We start from the raw sequence: 21,325 nt of genomic DNA, 5'->3' as shown, positions 1-21,325 counted from the left end.
AAAACATCAACCAATAATTACATCGCAATGATCAGATTTTCACTTGTAGGTCTTTTTATTTAAAAGCAGATTTTTAGGCGTAGCAACACAGAGTATGAATATAGAAAGGAGGTAAAGACGTAATGATAAAGCGACCGCCATGAGCTGCATAAAACATAAAGCTTGAAAATGTTTACATAATAGAAATATTGGGACATATGATTGATTCAAATCAATACAGGCTTCTGTGAAAACCACATAATTGGCAACAAATAGGAAACAAGGATTAAACCTACTGTGTACATGAGCCAGAACACAGGTAATTTAAGTGCTAATGCAGAGAAGCGTAAAAAAAAAAAAGGGTAAAAGAGCAAAGACTGACTGCAGCTGGCAAAACCTAATTACCAAAATAAAAAGCACAGACCATTTCAAAATAATATGTTAGAAATGATGATATGATCATATACTACAAAGTCTGTCTACAACCAGAACATGTTGTGTAAGTTAGGATGCTAACAGAAGCATGATGTGAACTACATTTGTGAGCTGTTATTTCAGCTGTTGTTTTCTTAGGAAATGACTACAGGCCTGCATGTATTGTGTTGCAGGGATATCTAATGAAGTTAGCATGCCAACCAGTTAAAGTTATATTGTGATAGTAAACGATGTCAGAGCTCCACAAAACACCCAGTACAGGCAGAGCCATCCTATACATCTGCTAGCAACACAGCTAACTAGCTAACAACAGCTACATTTAGCAGCAGTTACCGGTTATTCTGGTGACATGCCTTTAACCTATCCCAAAGGAATGTGTTGTTAGCTAATGATAATGCTTCTGAACTTTGTATGTCATGTTAGCTTGCTACTGTAGGTAGTTCAGGTACTAATTCTAAAATTAGTAGCAGACAAACACACTGTTAAATCCATTGTGTACACTTTTATGCTTTTGTTCTTTTAAAGGCTAGATTTTGTTTTGTAAGACTGACACCCATGTGGCGTTGAAAGAGTTGTCTAGGTCACTGGTACACTCTTAAGCATCCTATTTAGCTGTCATGTTGGAACATTTCTAAGAATAAAATGTGAAAAAAGTCAACATCTCACCAAATACACAAAACAGTTTTTTTAACAAGGCAACAGCAGGTAGTTTTAATTGGCAGGTTTCAACTTTGGCCTAATATAGTGTAAAATTAAAAGACAGATAAATCTTTCAATATAAATAAGGTTACAAAGTAATTTTTCTTCTGCATGTTGTGCAATGTTTTCATTCCCTTAATGGCAATAAGCTCTAGGCAAAAATTGAAATGTGCTTATTTTCTAATTTGGTTAAAAAAAATTGTACCTAGTGTTGTGTGAAACGAGTTTAGTTTGTTCTATCACAGAAAACCAATTAAATTTCAATCCATGTGACAGATTCAGATAAAACGTATCACTGTGTACTGTGGTCGAGTCCAATGCCGCTAATGAAACACAGAAAAGCATCATTTTTAAAGGAGGTGGGAGTATCTAATACTTTGATTCTTAGCTTGAGAACAGCAGTGAAGTCAGCGTTAGTTGTACCTCAGGTTACCGGCGGAATCAGACGTAGGACTCTTCAGCAAACAGAAGCTGGTCAAAGTCTGCTTCTGCCGAGGGATCGCTGCATCTCTTCAGCCACTCCCTGCGACTCTCCGCCAGAGCCAGCGCCACCTGCTGGCTGCTCTGAGGGTTACTGCACGGGTGAGAGGAGAAGTAGTCCCTCACAGCTTTGGTGGAGCAGGGGGAGAGGCAGAAACTGGCATCTGTCGTCCCGCCCTGTGCGTCCACCTCTGTAACCTTCAGTCCTGGGTCGCTGGGCAGCCTCACTCGTGTGAGGGTGGAGGCTCGCTCCACAACCTGCCTTCCAGGTTCTGAGCCCCGGCGCTGGTAGAGCCTGCTGTGGTTGTGCTGCTCCTCCACCGAGTAAGACTTGTTTTGCTTGAACAGAGACAGAGACGGCCCACTCTGCTTGTAAAACAAAGATGGCGACGGCTGCTTCGGCTCATTCACTTCACCTTCTGCTGCGTGGCTGTGGTTGGTGGTGCTGCTTCCTTTGTTGGCATGTGTGTCACTGAGCTGCCTGACGGTCAGAGGGGAGTCTGAGGAGTTGAACCAGGGGGATTTAGGAAAGTGGAGGCTCCCTGTAGAGCGATGGTGGGAAGGAGGGCTGGATGAGTTCTGTTTAAGATGTGAAGACTTGCCTTTAACACCACCTCTTCCTCCATCTTTTGAGGTCCTGCAGGTTGTTTTGGGCTTGGGTTGGCTGTTGGAGATGCGTTTCCCATCTCCCTTTTCACCTGCTTTTCCTTTCTCTGGGATGAGTTTCCCAAGAGTGAGCAACTTATCAGTGGGTCCTCCCTGTTTGAAGAAACACAGGGAAGAAAATCCAAACTTATTACAGGGTAAATTTTACACATTAAAGTGTGTTTACAGGTCTTGAGAAGTACTGCTGTGTATGTGAAAAAGTAGCATTAAAATGCTCTCTACATGTCCTGACAGTTCAGAGACGTGAGTCTCACTGGGCTGCCTTTGGTTGTCCCTGTAATGTCACACGTCAAATGTTATGGCAGGATTTTGATGAAAGAATAGAGTGGTGCTGTATGTGATATTAATTGTGACAGTGACTCAGCCACTTCCTTCCTAACATTAGCATCTGATTTCACTTCCAGGCTTGAACAAATGTTTTCTAGATGTGCATTTTTTATTTTAGAGTGAACCGACTCCTTTTCTATCAGTATCAAACTGTAATATAAGCTAGGAAGTGGTGGAATGCTAACTGGTTATGAAATATGTTGTTTTATCTTGAAATATGGCCCAGTGTCTCTCCAGATTTTCACTATCGACTGTCTTGTTAGTTGTTGATCACTCAGAAAGTGGTGAGACTTTCTACATTTGTAGGACTTCTAACCTGGAACACAACAGGTCAACACATTAGCAGACCTAATACCAGCGATTGCAACTGAGACAAAAGTCTGTGTTTTTACAGTTCATTTAAGTGTGATACATCCACAGTGGCATTAATAGAGCGTATAATTTGACTCACCCCAGACTTGTCCTTGTCCTCCTCTTCCTTTTCCAAATTGTCTTGTTGGGTTAGTGACAGCCTCCGACCTTTCTTTAGCCAGGAGTTTGGGTGGAGGCCCCTGCAGCCTTTTAAAGTCCCCCAGTTGATTGGTTCTTTTGGTGGGGAGGCTTTTGGACAGGTCCCCAGGTCTGGCTGCCTGCTGGAGGTCAGATTAGAGCTGATGGTGAGGGGTGTAGAAGAGGAGGGAATAGATGATGATGAGGAGGAGTTGGGCAGGGGTGTCTTGGTTGGGTCCAGCATCCTTCGGGTCGCCCAGGTTTTGTCACCGCTGAGGGAGTCTGGAGAGTCCAGGGGGGAGCAGGTTGGTGCAGGGGAGATGGGGGTCGAGGAGAGACTGGAAGAGCTCGCCTCCAGAGCTGCTGACCTCACCCCATGCTCACCTCCACCCATCCTGGTTCGACCTCTGGGGACAGTGAGTCTGCTGTGCTTCTTGGAATGCTCTTCTTCACCATCATCGTCATCCTCACCAGTGAGACCCTCAGTGCTTCTTGAAGCAGACAGTCCAAACTTGGCCACGTAGGCTATAGCCGGCTCTGAGCGCCGCCGCTGTCTACGCAGCCCATCCAGAGACAGGGAGTCCAGGAGGGACGAGTTGTCCACAGGTAGCGCATCCTGGTCGGGGCAGGAGAGGTCTGGGTCCTGCCTCCTGCCTCTGGTTCTTAACCCATGCAGGCTGTCGGTTTGGGTCTGATGCATATCTGGGTCTGTGTCTTGGTCGTGGTCATAGTCGCTGAATGTGAGGATGGAGTCCAGGCTTCCCTGTAGCTGTTTTGGTCTGAGCTGCCTTCTGCTGCAGAAGCCCGGTGAGCCACCGCTGCTGTTGTCCAGCTCGTTCTCCAGGCTGTCGTAGGATGAGTCGGTCAGAGGGAACATCCACAAGTCTGATGGTCCAGGAGACACGACAAGAATTGAGGAAGAACAGAAAAACAGAAGTAGGGAAGACTGACAAACTGTTTGCAAAGTTATCTGTTGCAGCTCAGGACAAATCTCAAAACATATGCAGAAGATGAGCAGGAAGTAGACAGATACCACGACTGTTAATTCCTCTCCAGTTTAGACTTGAACAAAAAATTAAATATACATCAGTTGATGTTCTACCTGATCCCGTCTCGTCAGTGTTGCATCTTTGTGGCGGCCCTCCGAACAGGGAGGACGGATCCTCTCCCAGAATCTGCTGACAGTGTTCAATCATAAACTTCACCAGCTCACAGACCTGCAGCAGATATGAGGTGAAGAGTAGGGCTGAGTAAAAAAATCGATTCAATCGATTTCGGATCGATTTCATTTAAATTTTGCAATATCGATTCATAGGGCATGCGATCGATTTTTTTTTCCCCATGAACCCCAGTGGTCTTGCGCGCGACGAAACCGCGGCGCGTTTACGCCCGGTTCACGTTCACAAGCGTGCATACACACAATGGCCGATGCAAGTAAAACTCCGCTCAGCAAGCCGTCCCAGCTGAAGTCTGACGTCTGGAACCATTTCGGATTTAAAACAACACCGGACAAAGAGCTGGATAAAACCAAAGTGGTTTGCAAGATCTGCCAAGCGGAGGTCAGTTATTGTAGAAATACTACAAACCTCAGAAACCACTTAACGAGGTATCACACTACGCTAACATTAGCTTCCGACAACAAGCCGTCAGGGGCAAAACAAAAGAAACTGAGGGAATCACTAACATTACCAGCCGATTCGCCGCGAGCCATAAAGATAACAGAGGCCATCGCAACTTTTGTTTGCAAAGATTTACGCCCGTACTCGGTAGTGGAAAACGAAGGCTTCAGGCGACTCCTTCAGGTGCTCGAACCACACTACGTTATGGTGCAACGTAAACATCTGACTGAAACTGTTATCCCAATGATGTATACACGTGTGAAAGACGACATCCTAACGAAAATGCAGTCAGCAGAGAGGGTCGCCATAACCTGTGACACCTGGACATCACTGTCAACGCAGTCGTACATGACAGTGACTTCTCACTACATCGACAACGAGTGGTGCCTCATGTCTCATGTGCTACAGACCACCGAGGTTCTCACGAGCCACACTGCTATTAATATAGCCGATATGTTGACGGGGGCCATACAGGAGTGGGGACTGACCAGCAAAGACCCAGCAGTCGTGACGGACAACGCTGCAAATATGGTTCGTGCGGTGGAGATAATGCAGCTAATGCACGTCGGGTGCTTCGCGCACACACTGAACTTAGCCTCACAAGCAGGTCTAAAAGTCCCAGCCGTGTCACGTCTGCTGGCTCGAGTGAGGCGTATAGCAACGTTCTTTCATCGGAGTACGATGGCAAACCACATACTAAAAGAAAAACAGAAGCTGCTTCAACTGCCAGCACACAAGCTAACAGTAGACGTTGTGACGAGGTGGAACAGTGCACTGGACATGCTGGAGCGCTTTTTAGAACAACAGCCAGCTATTTCTGCCACTCTCCTTTCACAAGACGTGCGCAGGAATGAAACAGATCTGTGCACCTTAACAGAGGAGGATGTAACGATTGCAGAAGATTTGGTGCGGGTCTTGAAACCAATGAAAGAAGCTACACTGGCCATGTCGGAGGACAAGCAACCAACTCTGTCCGTCATCGCCCCACTTCTCGCCCTGCTGCAGGAGGCCTTGACCCCCAGCATCGAAGACTCCACCGTGGTGAGGGACTTGAAGGCTGCTGCAAAGAATAACTTGAGGACAAGGTATGCTAAGGTCTCTCTCTCTCTCTCTCTCTCTCTCTCTCTCTCTGTGTGTGTGTGTGTGCAATCGTCAGTGGTAGGCCAAATCAAAACATTACAAAAGCAAAGTTTTGTATTTTATGTGCATTTTTTCCTCATTTTACTGATTACTTGTAGTAGTTAGTAATTTGTAATACATGCACTTTTTTGTTTGTATGTGTGAGATTGTATATTTGTATTGCATGCCATGTTTATCCTCATACTGTGATAACAAAAATAATTTATGAAATGTCTTTAAGATATGATGCGCAGAAGGACATATTGTATGCAGCATCAGCGCTGGATCCTCGCTTTAAGGCCCTACCATTCCTGTCTGCTAAAGAGCAAGATGACACCTTCTCCAGACTGCAGACTGAGGCTGCCACTGCTGCACGTGATGTAAGTATTTTTTTAAAAAGTGTGCAGTTTAATAAGAATGTTTTCATTGAGAATTAAAATATTCTCTATTGGATTATAAGGAATATTATATAATTTAAAAGAGTTCATGAATGATTTTCAGTCTATTTATTTCTGTTTTTGCTTTTTTTTCTGTCTTATTCAACAGCAAAATACTGATGGTAATGATGCTGATGAAGGAGCTGAGGAGATGGGGGAAGCGACTTCGCCCAAGAAGCCCAAGAAATCCAGCACCTTGGAGTCTCTTCTTGGGGCAGTCTACTTACCAACAGCAAAGGAAAATGGCCATAAAACTCCAGCCATGAAGGCTGGAGATGAAATCAGAAGATACAGGGCAGAACAACCTGCTGGGCTGAATGAAAATCCTCTGACCTGGTGGAGGTCAAATGAAAGGGAGTATCCACTGTTGGCTCGCCTGGCGAAGCAATACCTTTGCGTCCCAGGGACCAGTATTGCGTCAGAGAGAGTGTTTTCAACTGCGGGTGATATTGTCACCGCAAAAAGGAGCTGCCTAACCCCAGATCATGTCAATGAGCTCCTTTTCCTAAACAAAAATCTCACAATTACCAAGTGAGAACAAAGTCACAATAACAGGGCTTGACTGGACAGTTTAAGTTTACTTTTAGTTTTGTTACCATTATTATTATTATTATTGCACTTTAAGAAACAGTGATGGAATGTTGTAGTTGAATTATTTGTCAAGATTGCACTTTTGAAACTTGAATTTTTTGTTTACAGGTCTAGTTTAAAATGTCCAATTCACAAGCTTAAAACCTGTTTTGTTGAAGATAAAAAATAAAGTGTATTTTGTAACACAGTTGAGCCATTTTCATTATTTATGAGAAGATTGAATCGAATCGAATCGAATCGTGATTAATCGATTCAGAACCTTATGAATCGAAATTGAATCGATTTAGGAAATTGGCCACGATACCCAGCCCTAGTGAAGAGAGCACAATTGTTTCAGTTTTCATTGTCCAAACTTTTCAGGGCTGCGTGGAAACACTTTGTCCCAGAAATGACACACTTTAAATGCTGAAAACAAGAGATCGTCGTGTCAGCGTGCTTTCATCTGACAATATTTCTGGAGTTTCTGTTCTTGTCAATAAACTGCTCTAAATTTAGACATTTGATCCTTTCAAGAAAGCTGATTTGAGACATTCCTATAAGAAAAGCTGGCCAGAGGTGTTAGAATGTACTCACTAATACAGGAATTAAACAGACAGGAATTATTAGGTTGATGGTTCAGGCAGAGCAACGTGTGTTTGGGAATGAATGATTTAAGACCAAATAATAAAAAATACGGTGTAAACAAGCTGTAAAATAGAATTTCTATTTCCAACTGAGAGAAAGGAGGCAGTTGTTTTTCTGTTTTTAATGCCCTGCAGACAAAACTAACAAACTTCTCTTTGTTACTGAGCTGTGTCTCGGCTTAGACACACTGATTTAATTGTGTTGCAACAATCCCGGGTTACAAAGTCATTATAGCAGGAGTAGCCAAAGTTACAGTGGCCAATTCTATTGAGGTCTGGGTCAAATTCCACAAATTGTTAGCTGTTAAACTGATATTCAAAATGAAATGAAATGTTACTCAGTGTCAAATCTGATCCCACTTAAGGTCTTTAAAGCTTTTTGGAAAACATATCAAAATGTTGTTGTTAGGAATAAGCTTGAATTCAATTAAAATCACAGAAGATTGATTTTAAACCTAGCCTGGTGTTTCATTTACAGAGTCATTCATTGTAAAGCAACAAATCTCTTAATACTGGGTTTCTGCGGATGTTCACAGTCGGAATCCATTAAAAGCGACTGCGTTTCAGCTCACCACAGCTGTTCCTCTCTGACACAAACATTGTGATCAGCCTTCTTTCAAAGCTCTGACAGGGTGAACTCCCTCCCCCTCTGACCTTCTTAGTTCCTTCTCCCTCCACCTCGGGGCTAGAAGGAGCTCCAGGAGGCCAAAGCAAGCTGGGAGCAATGCACACTGACAAGTTGAAAGTGGTCATCTGGTTCTCCTGTGAGTTGCTCTGAATACCGTGCAGCATGGCTAACAGGTAGCGTAGCAGCAGCGCGTTCTCTTTGGGCAGGCGACAGATCATCCTGCAGAAAGACAGAAATAGAGAATGGGAAGAGAATAAAACTGCATATCGTGGCGACTTTGAACACTGATGCTCCTCAGTGGTTAAAATACTGTAAGGAATCTTGTTAGAATGGTACTAAAAAGAGCGTATGCATGTTAACCTATTTATCTCCTGCACTTGTTCGTCCTCGTCCTCTTCTTCCTCCAGCACGTCCATCCATTCTTCGTGCAGCTCGCAACACAACAAGCTGCCCGGGATGCTGCGCAAGAAATCCTGAAACCATGCACACATCGATTTTTTCAAGATGATGTCTGACTGGAAATGCACCACTCAGAATAAAACACATTTACAAATGATTGTGTTGGATAACTGAATTGGTGTAAGACATTTTTATGAGTTGAGTTATAAGAGGGACAGAATGGACAGTGACAAATAGAAATAGTGAATATCAAATAGAAGCGTCCAGTGCTGCCATGTGAAGATGTGACTCAGTTTAAGCACTCATGCACAGAAGCTCTGTTATCCCTCCAGATAATAACAGATTATAATCCCAATCACTTTAACAAGCCAATCTGAACAGCTTGTCCTGATAACGAAGCTGCATCGCATGTCACACACAGGCTGAGTAGGATGGACGCAGATTAATTCTGTGCTTACAGATGTGGGTCAATAAAGTAACACATTAGTTAGAGAAATAAACAGGTAAGATTATAATTCCACCTGAAAATGAATCTGTGTTCCTTTCAAATCCATCTAAAATATTCGCACAGAGATGAACACACTCATACTGTCGCACCTTAAAGACTCCAGCGATGATAAAGACGTGGTCTCTTGTGAGAGGAAGATGAGATGATCCGCTGTCCAGAGAGTCCCGCAGTTCCCTGACAGCCCGAGCTCCCGCTGGCCGACGGAAGATCCCCCGCGTCCATGAACCCTCGGAGTACAGAAACGCCAGCATGTCCTGGTGAGAGACGGGACAGGAAGTACACTGTTTCAAGATAATACTCAAAACAAGTGGGCGGCAGCTTATCATCAGCGTAACCGCTAACTGCTGCTAACTACCTAATAGCAGCTACTTTTGGCAGAAGTTAGCTGTAACTCTGGTGATGTGTTGCTCCTGATTGGTTTGGATTTGACAGGTGGCCAATTCTTACATTTTGCACCTTTAAACAAATCCCATCAACCTCAGCTATACTTATGTTTAGTGTTATTTATCAAATGTTAGCATGCTGAGACAAACTAAAATGGTGACAAGATAAACATCATACTTGCCAAACATCTATGTCAGCCTTTAGCATACAGCCTCATAAGGCTGCTAGCATGGCAGTAGACACTTATTTCTCAAAGGAAGACGAGGCAGAAAAAATCTTACATTTCAGTTTGATGTAACTGACTTTCAAACATATTGAGGATGTCTGCAGATGCATAAACACGGTTTGGTTGATGGATTCGAAACGAGAAGGCTCAATTTTGATCTGCTGTGTTTTGATACAATCTGATATGTGCCCACTCACCATGACTGGCTTTGGCAGAGTGTCCTCCAGACACACAGAGCTGAGCGGCTGTCCGAACAAGCAGCCACGAGACACACCGAGCGACAGCTCATTGAGGTGAGAGGAGGAGCCTTTCCAGAAGGCCCATGTGATCAGAGAGCGCCTCCTTTTAAATGACTTCCGGGCCAGTTCTGGTCTGACCTCCCCTGCAGACATGTGCATCGTTTCAGTGGGCCGAGGCTTCAGGATGAACTGGCACTGCTTGTATGCCTGCATCTGCTCCACCTGCATGGCCTCCTGTCTGTCCCCAGGTGATGCGGCTGCATCCCTTCCACCACCGCCACCTCCCTGAGAGTGTCTCACATGGCTCATCTGGATACTGAAGGGGAACTCATGACCTGAGACACAGGAGAGGGAGTGTCACATCACTCCCTGGCGGCTTGTTGTAGTTGCTATAGCATCAACACCACCATAACATCACACGAACGCCGTTACCCCTGGTTCATTCCCAGCAGGAGCAACATCACACAACACACTCTTCTCTGGGTATGAATGGTACTAGTGTGTCTAAAACAACATCTCACCCCTCTGTCAAGACTCAAGAGCGCTGCTTCTCAAACCCTTTCAGGAACCATTCATACCACACGACAACAGGAAGTAATGATATTTTGTCAAACTAGTCGAGCTGGCGCTCACTGACCAATGAGAGGATAGGGTGTGTTGTCTCTTTTAGAGATGACCCACAGCTGGAAGTCTTTCACATTTCCCTGTGTGAACAGAGATGAAGATAGTCAGAGAAACAACACGCACACTCTCTACAGCCTCAGAGAACAAGAAGCCTCAAAAACCATATCAGACCCTACTGCAGGGAGCAGGAGGGGATACGTATTGGTGACAAAGAGAGGTATTCTCTCTCAGTTTTCACATGCTGCGTGTTTACATCACATGTGTGTTGTGTAACCCCGGCCAGTGAGGCTACAGGGCTCCTGTGTCGGTGAGAAATGGTCGGTACTGCTGTTACATTTGTTTTATCAAGGTCAGCCATCATCAGATCAATTTGCTTTAATGGACAGCAACACCCCTTCAATTTTATCTGTGTGGTGATTGGTTAGCTAATCTGATGGGACAGTAAACAGAGTGAGTGGCTGCTGTGATTACAGCACTACATTAATGAATGTAATAATAAAAGCCTGACTGATACTGAATGTTTGAGGCAGATACTTGACACAAACCCCTTAAATTCGTATGTTAGAAATTGTGACCGAGGATACAAACTGTTGGAATACAAATCTTATCAGCCCACATATACTGATATGCTATAGCTGAAACAAGCTGATATAGGTCAATATATGATTGCAATAATGTTGGATAAAAAGTATTTTCTTCACTCACTATGGTGCCGAACTGCTGCAGGGCCAGTCGCACCACCTCATTGGTTGAATCGCAGTTGCTGACAGGAAGCGTCTTGGTCTAATCAGGTGGGAGAGGGCAGCAGAGACCCATATCAACAGATGATCGCATACTGTTTACACTGTGAGGAAGAAAACTACCAACACACATTAACATTTAATCTCTGCATAATTAGAAAAGTGACAGAGCCAGATAATTATGTGCCGTCACCTCAAAGCAGGCAAAAATGTAAACTTACGACGGCAAAAGTATTGATCCCCTTCCCGTACACTCTCAGAGGAATGGTTTTAGGCTCCTCCTTCTCCTTCTCTTCTTTTATCCGACTGGGAAGAAATCAAAGAGGAAACCAGAGGTGTGAGATTTCTCTCTACACATACCTGGACACTCTAAAATGTTGATGTGTGAAGGCGTTTACCTTTTGAGGAGGGGCAGCCATTTCTCTTTCTGCTCTGCTGTGCTGAGGAAACACAGAGGAGAAATCAAAGTCACACATCATTGCAGTGTGTGGTAATATAGTTTTTTAATCTTTGAATGGGATTAATAAGTATTAACAAATCCCTATGGCTTCTAGTTGGATTTGAACAGATTTCAGTATCAGGTTAAGCAGGACCAGGTAAAGATAAAGGTAAGTAAGATACATGTAGCCTTGTGCAGAGGCAGGTTTATATATGAAGGTATGAGACCTCACAAATCTAAATTTAAAGGCCTAATGTGACTCTTTATACAAAATCTTTATGGCTCACCCTGTCTGTTTTATCTACGTGTTGCATTCAGGGTCAAGTTTACAGCATCACCCACATATTTACTAATGAGGCATAAACACATTTTACAGCCTCTGACGTAAGGCAGCGTGAACATAAACCAAGGGCCTGAATGAAGAGACCTAATATTGATTCTACCCCATCAAAAACAGGCTGCATCATCAGATATGAAACATTAAGTTGAGTGTTTGTGTTTATAAATTAAACACATTCCAGTGCGGGTCAGTATTTGTGCGTTTCTGTGTACCGTGTGCGTGCAGATTTATAGCAACATAAATAACGACGTCACCGGACTGGTTACACGCGTTTGTTACCTAAACATGGCCACATAGTTGCAGGTCGGCCAGCCCATGACGAAGCTCCTCTCCGGGTTCGTGCTGCCCTCACACACCTCGTCCATGCAGCCGGCTGTCCACATCTCACACACACGCACCTGGGCCTTCTGTTTGAAGTGGTTGGCTGATCTGAAAACACAGAGAGAGCAAGAGAGAAATGAGCACCGGTGCAAACGCCCACCCCCACACACTCCAATTTTAACATCAGACGCAGGTATTAACCTGATTCACAGGTGAAGGGCAGGAGGAGCAGCCAAAATGTTCCTGAACAGCTCTGTACAAGGATTAAAATACAGCAACACACACACACACTTGTGCTTACTTGGCTTTGGCGATCACCAGCGTGTCAGTGAACAGGAAGAGGTGTCTGTCCTGGGTCTGCATCCCGGTCCTCAGCTGAACGTGGCCGTGGAGAAGAAACGACCTGTCAGAGCCGCTGAGGAAGGACTGGACCAATGGGCAGCTCTCTGGACACACAGGAACCAGGAAGCTCTCTCTAGAACACAAACACATGGAGACTAAAATCACTGACCTATTTCATTTTTACACATTTGAAATATCCTGCTTCTTAAAGAGAAGATGAAGAAGACGTTTTCTTTCAGCTGAACATTTACTTTTAGGGCTTTACTAAAATACTGGAAATGTATGACTTTATGTTTATACCAGCTAAAGTATGCCAAGTATGTTACACATACGTACACGTCCTCGCACACTCCAACTTCTACCAGTCGCTTCATAATCTTTATGATATTATACCAGCAGTATGTAATGCAAAAACTTGCTTTTGAACCAGTGTGGCTGAGTGGTAATGCTAAACAGCTCACTGGGTTCAAATAAGGAGACATTAGATGTTTAAAGTGTGGGCATGTTCGGTGGTGACGTCACGTTCTGAACAAAGACTGTTTCATATAATGCGTGGTCACAGTCAGTGCCTCTTTGATTAAATAATAGATTTTATTAGATTATTCACTTCAGATGTCTGTCTCTCTCTCTGTCCGGTGTCCTTCATCACCAAATATATCTTCCAAATTCTGACATATTAAATTTGCCTGATCTCCTTTGACTTGTTCCCTCAGATTCAGAGGCTGATAAGCGATCAAAGCACTCTCCATCATGCAAACTGTGTTGTATACTGTGATGTAATGTATAGGTGATTAGCCTGAGAGTTGAGTGTGGGGTCAGGGAATCAGCAGGTTTCAAAAAGTTAAAGCTGTACTCCCATTCCTTAAATTGATGCCTTTACAAGGCAACTTTTGAATGGGATCTTTTAAGCTTGTTAATAAGCATAAAACTGTGTATGTGTTACTGAATGTTTACTGAGCCAAAACTGATTTATTGCTTTATTTTTGGCCTTTTATAATTTTTGTTGACTGGTTTTGTTACATTCAGAACCAGGTCACCATTTAAACGAATTAGCGGATTTATTCATTTTGATATTTTCAGTTCTTATTTGATTTCTCTGCAAGAATTACATGAGAAAGATCTGTTTGCTCTGTAAGGAGCTACAGCCAGTAGCCAGTTAGCTTAGGTTAGTGCAAAGAATGGGGACAACAGCTTCCACCTCCAAGTCATGAACAAGTCAACAAAGACATAACAGTAAAGATAAAAGAAAAAATGAAAGATGTAAAGAAAACAAATAAAGCAATCGAAGATAAAACTTAACACCAACCCTAGTTAGACAATTGGTGGACAGAAAGGACAGACGTATAGATCTTTCTTCTTATCTACAGATAAGAGCATGAAAGTGGATAAGCATATGTCCAAGGTGTTGAATCATTCCTTTTAGAGGGCATCAAGTTGGTTTGTGGGCCAAAATCACGAATCGGACATAAGTTTTATGAGCTCAAACGGTGAAAACTAGCAAACAAATTGTAAACAAGTCACTTTAAGAGCTTATATTGCTTGTTTCAGTTGACTCATGACCAGTTCAATCCAATTACATGACCAAAAATGGAGTTAAACAGACAAGTAATTCCACCTGAGCAGATCTGATAATTGTCTGAGAGATAAAATAAGGTTGTCAACCAGTTATTGAGAGATAAACTTCATATGTCTATGTTATGTCCTATTTACCATGTTTAAACTTGGAGTGAGTCAACAGTCCAGGTGGGGGTCGTTTAGCCAGCTGACTCACCCCACCCCGCCCCCCATAAGGGCTTTTTAACAAGGTTATTTCTTCTTCACTTTCCCACTCCGTATGTTCAAAGGCAGGGTTATTAATAGATGCCTGATCCTCCGATAAGTCTAGTTACAGGAGGATTATCTATGGTGTTGGTTCAACACCTCATTCAGGGTTGTTCCCAGGTCATGTGAGCATGCGCGTGTGTACATGAGTGTGGCTTCAGGGTGGCATGACATCAGCATCCTCTTTCTGAGAAAGTTATATCTGACTCACCCACCCTTTTGAGCACTGCTGGTACTTGTGGTGACGCTGAGGATGCAGATATTCCTACAGCCTGGATAGCCCAACTACAAATGGTTGATATAAAGTCTTGGCAAAGTGCACCTCTCTGTGATACAGTAAGAGCTCACCTTGGCAGGAGTCGTGTCCTGTCTGCCAGAACAACCCTGATCAAACTGCCCCACTGACACTGTTATACAATTCCAGAGCCATCTGCGTTAGTGCATATACATGTATTTAAGTATAGACTGAGATACTGACAGGGGCATGTTGTATAGTGTCTATTTATAAGTGTGCTTGCTCTACAGCACTGTCTACATCTGCATGTTTCCGTGTGTAATTTGTACAGGTTGTGAAAACAGAGCTCTTTCTGGCACAATAAAGACCATCTCCTTACTGCATGTACAGTGCATTTATAGAAAATGCATGCAATTAAAAAGCAGGGAGATCCAAACACAAGCTGGCTAAGTATTTCAGAAGTTTGTCTGAAGTTCTCCAGTGAGCACAGACAGGATTTCCATGAGCCACAAAGAAGGTTGTGCAGGGAAAAGAAACCTCAACCTCTAACTTAATCAGATTCTTTAACAAAAAGGGGCAGTTACATTAATGAGACTTAATTCCTGGATCCATCCCTTTCTCCAGGTTTGCGCCAAACATTAATGTGGTCTATTCTGGGCCGGGACCGATCCTCCATGGTTGTTTTGTGGACAACCGTTCAGTAGTTTTTGTGTAATCCTGCTACAAACTGACCGGTTTTGATCGACTTTTAAATGTATTTTACAGTACCTGGAGAGGGTCTTGGACCTGGTGAGGGCCTTGCTGATGACCAGAGACGGGGCGGACTGGCGCCGATAACTCTGAGACTTCATCCGCTAAAACAGACAAAGAGAGACAGTGAAAGTTAATCTGAATCTAAATATTGTCTGTCCACTGCATAATTGAAACATATAACATTTATGTATCAAGGGTGTAACAGACAGTCATGTTGTATACTGTGACCTCTTCCTGTGCACATCTGTCCTACTAGTCTCATACGTCTACGCTGTAAAAAACACAAAAAAAACCCCTCAATGAAACCTGTTGCTTCTGCCTGCTCTATTTGACTGCATCGCCCTGCACGATGAAAAAAGGCCCAAATCTACAAAGACAGCTGGACAGAGTTTACTCCATGCTTATGTCATGTTTACACTTTCCTCATTTGTTACGTAAGCCAATGCCTGCCACAAAATGTTCCACACATAGTGTTCAACACATTAATCAGATCATTGGGGCCGACTGTGGCCTCCAACAGGACAGGAACAGCCAGCTGAAGCAGGAGAATTTAAACGCGGAGGAATGTTGGCGGTAGTCTTTACTATCTGTCCGCACCATGGCATCCTGACCTCTCTCGCACTTCAACGACTCCATATGAAACAACGTGAATTCATTGTAATTACATATTTCTCAATTTAATCTTTATTTGTTGTATTTAAGTGTTTACATTGTGTCATTTCATAACTACATAATGTCATTTTTTTCAATCCAAAGTCTAAGTTCTAAGTTCTAAGTTGAAATAAAACAAGACTAGACTAACACATGGATATTCAGTCCTGAATCAATCCATTGTTCCCTCCCATGCTGCAAATTAAGATCCTTTTTTTCTGTGCTGGATCTTATTATCCCAGTTTCCTCACAAAGGTCATTAAAGTTTCATTTAATCTAATTGCAGAAGGATTGTGAGTGTGAAGCTGACAAACATTGCATAATGAGTTTTTTCATTGTATGTCAGATTAACACACTCTGTGGTACCGCCACCTAATAGTTATTGTGTAAAGTTTAATTATTCTTTGTGGGTTTAAAAGATCCAACTTCAGGGTTTTGTGATTAAAATCTAAATGAAGAGCCTTGTGTGAATTAGCCCCAGCACACATTTAAGCTACAACCACCTGCCTGACATTTTAGAATTAATGGCAGTTTATAAGTAACACTGTAACCACAGTGACCTCAGGATGAGCCACGGAACCTGTTCAATTCCACCATGATAGTTAAAACAAACTCTATCTGATTCTGTACTGCTTTAAAGAAGCGGAGCATTTCCCCGTCAGGATGACAAAATTGAAAACACTGCCTTCATTCATTTCAGCCTTTCACATGGTCATCCACTTCGTGTAGAACCAGCAACTTTCAGACATGCACAAACATCATATTGATGATTTGATGATTATTTAAGAGTCAAATACTGATACTTTGGGTTGGCGTCCAACCGGACCTGCTGACCCTAAACATCGGTATGTGACGACCCGGGGATGATCCTCAACTTTAAAAAGTGTTCCTCTTTTCTTTAAAGAGCTTTGTAAAAGTAACTTCATACTATTTCAGCTAAAAGTCAGCATGCTTAGATTAGTATGTTAACAAATAACTAACATGCTGATGTTTAGCAGGTATAGTGGAGTTCAGCGTGTTAGCATTAGCGTGAAGGCTTGATCTGTCGAGACTTCAGAGGGATGGTAACCAGCAACAGACGAGCTGCACCAAATACTGTAGGCCATTCTTTTACGTTCACAATTCATTCTTTGCTTATTAAGAGTTCTTATTTAATTACATTTTGTCACTGTGATATTTTAGTCGTGATATTAAATTTTGGATGTCTATTACCATGCTAACATTTGCTAATTAGCCATAAATTTATTTAAAAAAGAACAATATGCGGTGGACCACAACAACTTCACATGACAGGCAGACTTGACTTGGCTAGTTTTTGGCAGCCCCACTAGCTCGTCTACACACTCTCAGACCCCTCGACTTGATTTGACCAATCACGTCTCCCATATAAGAAGCCTGGGATTGTGTGTGGTTTTGCCCTACATAAAAATCAGAGAAATACTCAAGTTTAACAATTCATCCTGAGAGTAACATGAATGCCTGAACTAAGTTTCATGACAATCAATCAAGAGGTTTTGAGATATTTCACACTGGCATAGGTGAACCAAAGACTGACATTAGTCAGCAATTCGTTTGTTTGCCTTTTTGACCTTTCAGTCCCAAAAAAATCTCAAGTGCGAAAGGATCACTCCCCTCCATCCATCCACCATGCACGTCCAAGCATTTTCAACATTTCACAATGTAATATGACTGATTTAGCGGGGTCACACCGTGGTGAAACATTCCTGACACTCCAGCCGCAACGTTACCTTAAAATAACATACATAAGCCAACATGGAGATATGGATTTATGCTGGGAAAGAAATCCACTGACCAACACCAGCAGGGCTCTGATATTACTGACTATTTCACCACAAAGCAGCTTACTAGGAAATTCACTCATAGAAACTGCCTCCATCATACTGCCAGCAGGTGCCTCAGGGCTCAAAGTACAACGATTCAACTAATGAGATACACCAGATTTAAACTTTCTGCTCAGAGTTTGTGCCAAATAAATAATAGAAGACACAAACACAGAATTGAGTTCAGTACAGGTGGGACTGCAGGTCTCAAGTGCTCACTGTATTCACACATACTGTCAAGAGTCTTCTGCTATGATGCAGGATGGTTATAAATAATATTCCTGTTTCATTTTTAAGACAGACATGCGATCCAAAGAATCAGACCCATTTAATATAGAGTGGTATAAAACAGAGAAGGGAAGCAAATCGTTAAATTTGAGGAGCTGGAACAAGCAAATGTTTGATATTTTTGCTTGAAAATGAACTTAAACCATTAATTGAGTATTATTACCAGCTGGCGATGAGCTTTCTGAATTGTGACGGTGCAGAAATACACATAATCAACAACCAACTGCATAAGACTACAGACATGATTACGTATATGGTACATGAATTAGTTTTAGAGTAAGGTTATAGTAGGTTTCCTTGTTTATACTAAACAACAGTTCTAATTAACTAATCATGTGCTCAAAAATGCAGCTTAAATTACTTAATTAATGATAATTGTTCAGGGGCTACAGGGAGACTGTGATCAGACATTAAAGTGTCTGGGTTCACTTGGGATAATAAAACCTAATCACAGTGGTTGATTTGTTTTAGTGTTGATATAATGACAAAATTTAATAATTAAATAGATAATTTAGTTGTAAAAACTTTATTTTAAGACACTTAAGCACATTACTAGAATGTTTAACTGGTTATGAAACAGTCTTAACTAAACACTGGTGTCTGTATGAGCTACATAATTAAACGACACCATCAGTGAGAAGATTTGAAGTATTATTGTTATTCCTAACAGCTGTCACCAGGTCAGACTCACAGCCTGAGGAGTGGAGCTGCTCTGTAGTCTGGTGGTCACAGCGCTAGAACAAAGATGACTTTCTGTTTTTCGCCAGCATCACCAGAACCAACATCAAAACGTCCTTGTTGCTGTAATAAACAGTTCAAAGACACTAGAATGATGATGTGAGCCGAGAGTGATATTAATCAAGCCTTACTGTGTGTTATTAAGCATTATGTATTAACTGTTCAGTGAGGACAGGTCATTATATAGTTACCAAGCATTCATTGTTTTAGTTGTTTAAAGTCACATTACAGCTAATTATTAACTATTAATTGTTTTGCTGGCTATTTATCATCAATAATAAGTTATTAATGATATGATATTCATTGTGATGATACGTGTTTTCCTGGCGCTCAGAGCTTTGGCCAGTTAGCTTGGAGATACTTAATTACCGGTGTTTTTAATCTACTTTGCCCAGAGGCGCGCTGACGGAGAGTGTGCTGGTCACCCCGGGCTGCTTCTCTTCACATGGCGCTGCTGCACCTCTATATTGTTGTTAATGGGAGCTTGAGGTATTCTGTACACCGTCATCCTAAAGTTTCCCTGCTCCTTCAGTTGTTTGAGCGTCTTCGTGGAGGCGGGGTGTCACTCGGGTATAAGTCTTGACCCCTGAGCTGCTCTCTCGCCCGTCTATTCACAATACACTCATTCATGCGGAGGAAAAGGCTTTTTCTCATTTTGTCGGGAAATTGAACGCAAACGTAAATAAAGAACCTAAAAAAAAACTTTTCCATTTGATAACCGGTACGATCTGGAGACAAACTTTGCGCGCAACAGGTTAAGAAGACATAACGACGCTTGTTTGCCATTACAATTAAAAGCAGAACTGTCCATTAACACTGACAAAGACTCACAACATTGTCAGAAGTGTCATACCCGTTTGTTGTCTTGCTGTCCTCCGCCTCGGCTGAGGCAGTCCTGTTGCTGCTGCGGAGACATGTTGTCCATCCAGCCTCCAGACGACCTACAGCTCACTGTCCGACTGTCCTCAGGCGGTGAAGAGGTGACAGATATCCCATTAATAACCTCCGACTCCGGAAGACAGAAACCATCTCAACACACGCGTCGATAGAAGTCAGTGAAAACTTTTCGTCCGCGAGCAGGGCGCGTCAGTGGAGACCCTGAGGAGAGATCAGTTCAAAAATAAAATGATTTAAAAAGTGATAGAAAACTCGAGCTCAGCCGACTCGCAGACCTCTCCTTCCCTTCTCACCATCGGTGAAAGGCTGTGCTGTAACCAGACGCGCCTCCTGTCTGGATTATCAGCTGCTGTGCCACTTCTTAATGCGCCTTTACGCACAGATTGGAGGCGGTGCCAATACGCTACAAAAAAAATAGGTCCATCTATTTTTAAACCGCATCGCTCCATCCATTCCCTCAGCAGAGAGTGAGATGTTACACCAAAGCAAACAATAGCACAGGTAGTGTTATGGAGGTAAGAATAGTTGTTTGCTTTGGCGATCAGCTTCCAGCGGAGTGGCTCTGATTAATGACACCAAACTGCTTCCGACCAAAGTAGAATTATTTCAGCCAGCTGTAACTCAACATGCTCCTCTGTGCACCAACCATAGTCTCTCCAGCTCCCGCCTATTCGCAGAAACAAGATAATTCAGTTAGTAGATTAGACTCAAACATTCCTCAGAAGCTTGTTAAACAAAGTGACATCATCATCTCATTATCTAATGTACAGTTGAATAATGGTTTTGTAAGCGACACCAGCTGCTTTGTGCAAGAGTGTGAAGTGGGATGCACAGTTCAATAAACGATTACATCTTCTTAAGAACAACTGTATATAGGCTAGAGTCAAGGGCCATTTATAAAATGGATCAGTATACTGTTATAACATTAATATTTGTTATCAGATATATCAGTATCGGCATATGTTGTTTGATATGGAAACTTTTGTTTCATCATGCAGGTTTGCGGTAATTTCAAAATATTAAAAGTTACGTTTCCTCAAAGTGATGATGATTTTAAACAGTAAAATATATTTTTCATGGGATTTGATGCCACAAATGTGCGTATAATGGTCAATACATCCATCTGACCCCTAAAACTAGCCCTGACAAATGATTCGAGTATCTGTCAGGATCTGTTTATTTATTGCAAAATGACTTGTTGTGTTATTAAAAAAAATACACACAATAAACTTTGGTTGTTAGAACAATATACAACTGACTAACAGAGTTAGAACAGGAAATGTTCAATGTTATAATATAATAAAAATATCTTTATTGGGCTGTGGCAAAAATAAATAATATTAAAACAAATATTAATGTGACACATCTTATATTTTAACAATCACTTAAAAGATTATGTGAAACATTTTATGTTTTAACAATCAATTATCAAATATATTTCCATCAA

At 42.3% G+C, this 21,325-nt stretch overlaps 2 protein-coding genes across 2 annotated transcripts; one reads left to right on the top strand and one right to left on the bottom strand.

Moving 5' to 3' along the window:
- Window positions 1-31: 31 nt before the first annotated feature.
- LOC119015416 (rho GTPase-activating protein 20-like) lies at window positions 32-20,542 on the bottom strand. Its single transcript, XM_037091373.1, has 16 exons — window positions 20,172-20,542; window positions 19,835-20,079; window positions 15,479-15,564; window positions 12,614-12,787; window positions 12,271-12,420; window positions 11,611-11,652; window positions 11,434-11,518; window positions 11,178-11,255; window positions 10,486-10,552; window positions 9,807-10,183; window positions 9,089-9,253; window positions 8,453-8,565; window positions 8,119-8,311; window positions 4,178-4,292; window positions 3,038-3,960; window positions 32-2,352 (listed from the first exon to the last, which is right to left on the bottom strand). Exons 2-16 carry the CDS (start codon window positions 19,904-19,906, stop codon window positions 1,555-1,557), a joined length of 3,438 nt encoding a protein of 1,145 aa, XP_036947268.1. The 5' UTR covers window positions 19,907-20,079; window positions 20,172-20,542; the 3' UTR covers window positions 32-1,554.
- On the top strand, window positions 4,323-7,028 carry LOC119015417 (E3 SUMO-protein ligase ZBED1-like). The gene is made up of 3 exons (XM_037091374.1): window positions 4,323-5,779; window positions 6,055-6,193; window positions 6,360-7,028. Exons 1-3 carry the CDS (start codon window positions 4,497-4,499, stop codon window positions 6,783-6,785), a joined length of 1,848 nt encoding a protein of 615 aa, XP_036947269.1. The 5' UTR covers window positions 4,323-4,496; the 3' UTR covers window positions 6,786-7,028.
- Window positions 20,543-21,325: the final 783 nt, after the last annotated feature.

The sequence above is a fragment of the Acanthopagrus latus genome, chromosome 24 (genome assembly GCF_904848185.1).
Source record: "Acanthopagrus latus isolate v.2019 chromosome 24, fAcaLat1.1, whole genome shotgun sequence".
NCBI classification, from domain to species: Eukaryota; Metazoa; Chordata; class Actinopteri; order Spariformes; family Sparidae; genus Acanthopagrus; species Acanthopagrus latus.
The sequence above is the reverse complement of the archived record's forward strand: the minus strand, read 5'-3'. Positions and strand labels throughout refer to the sequence as shown.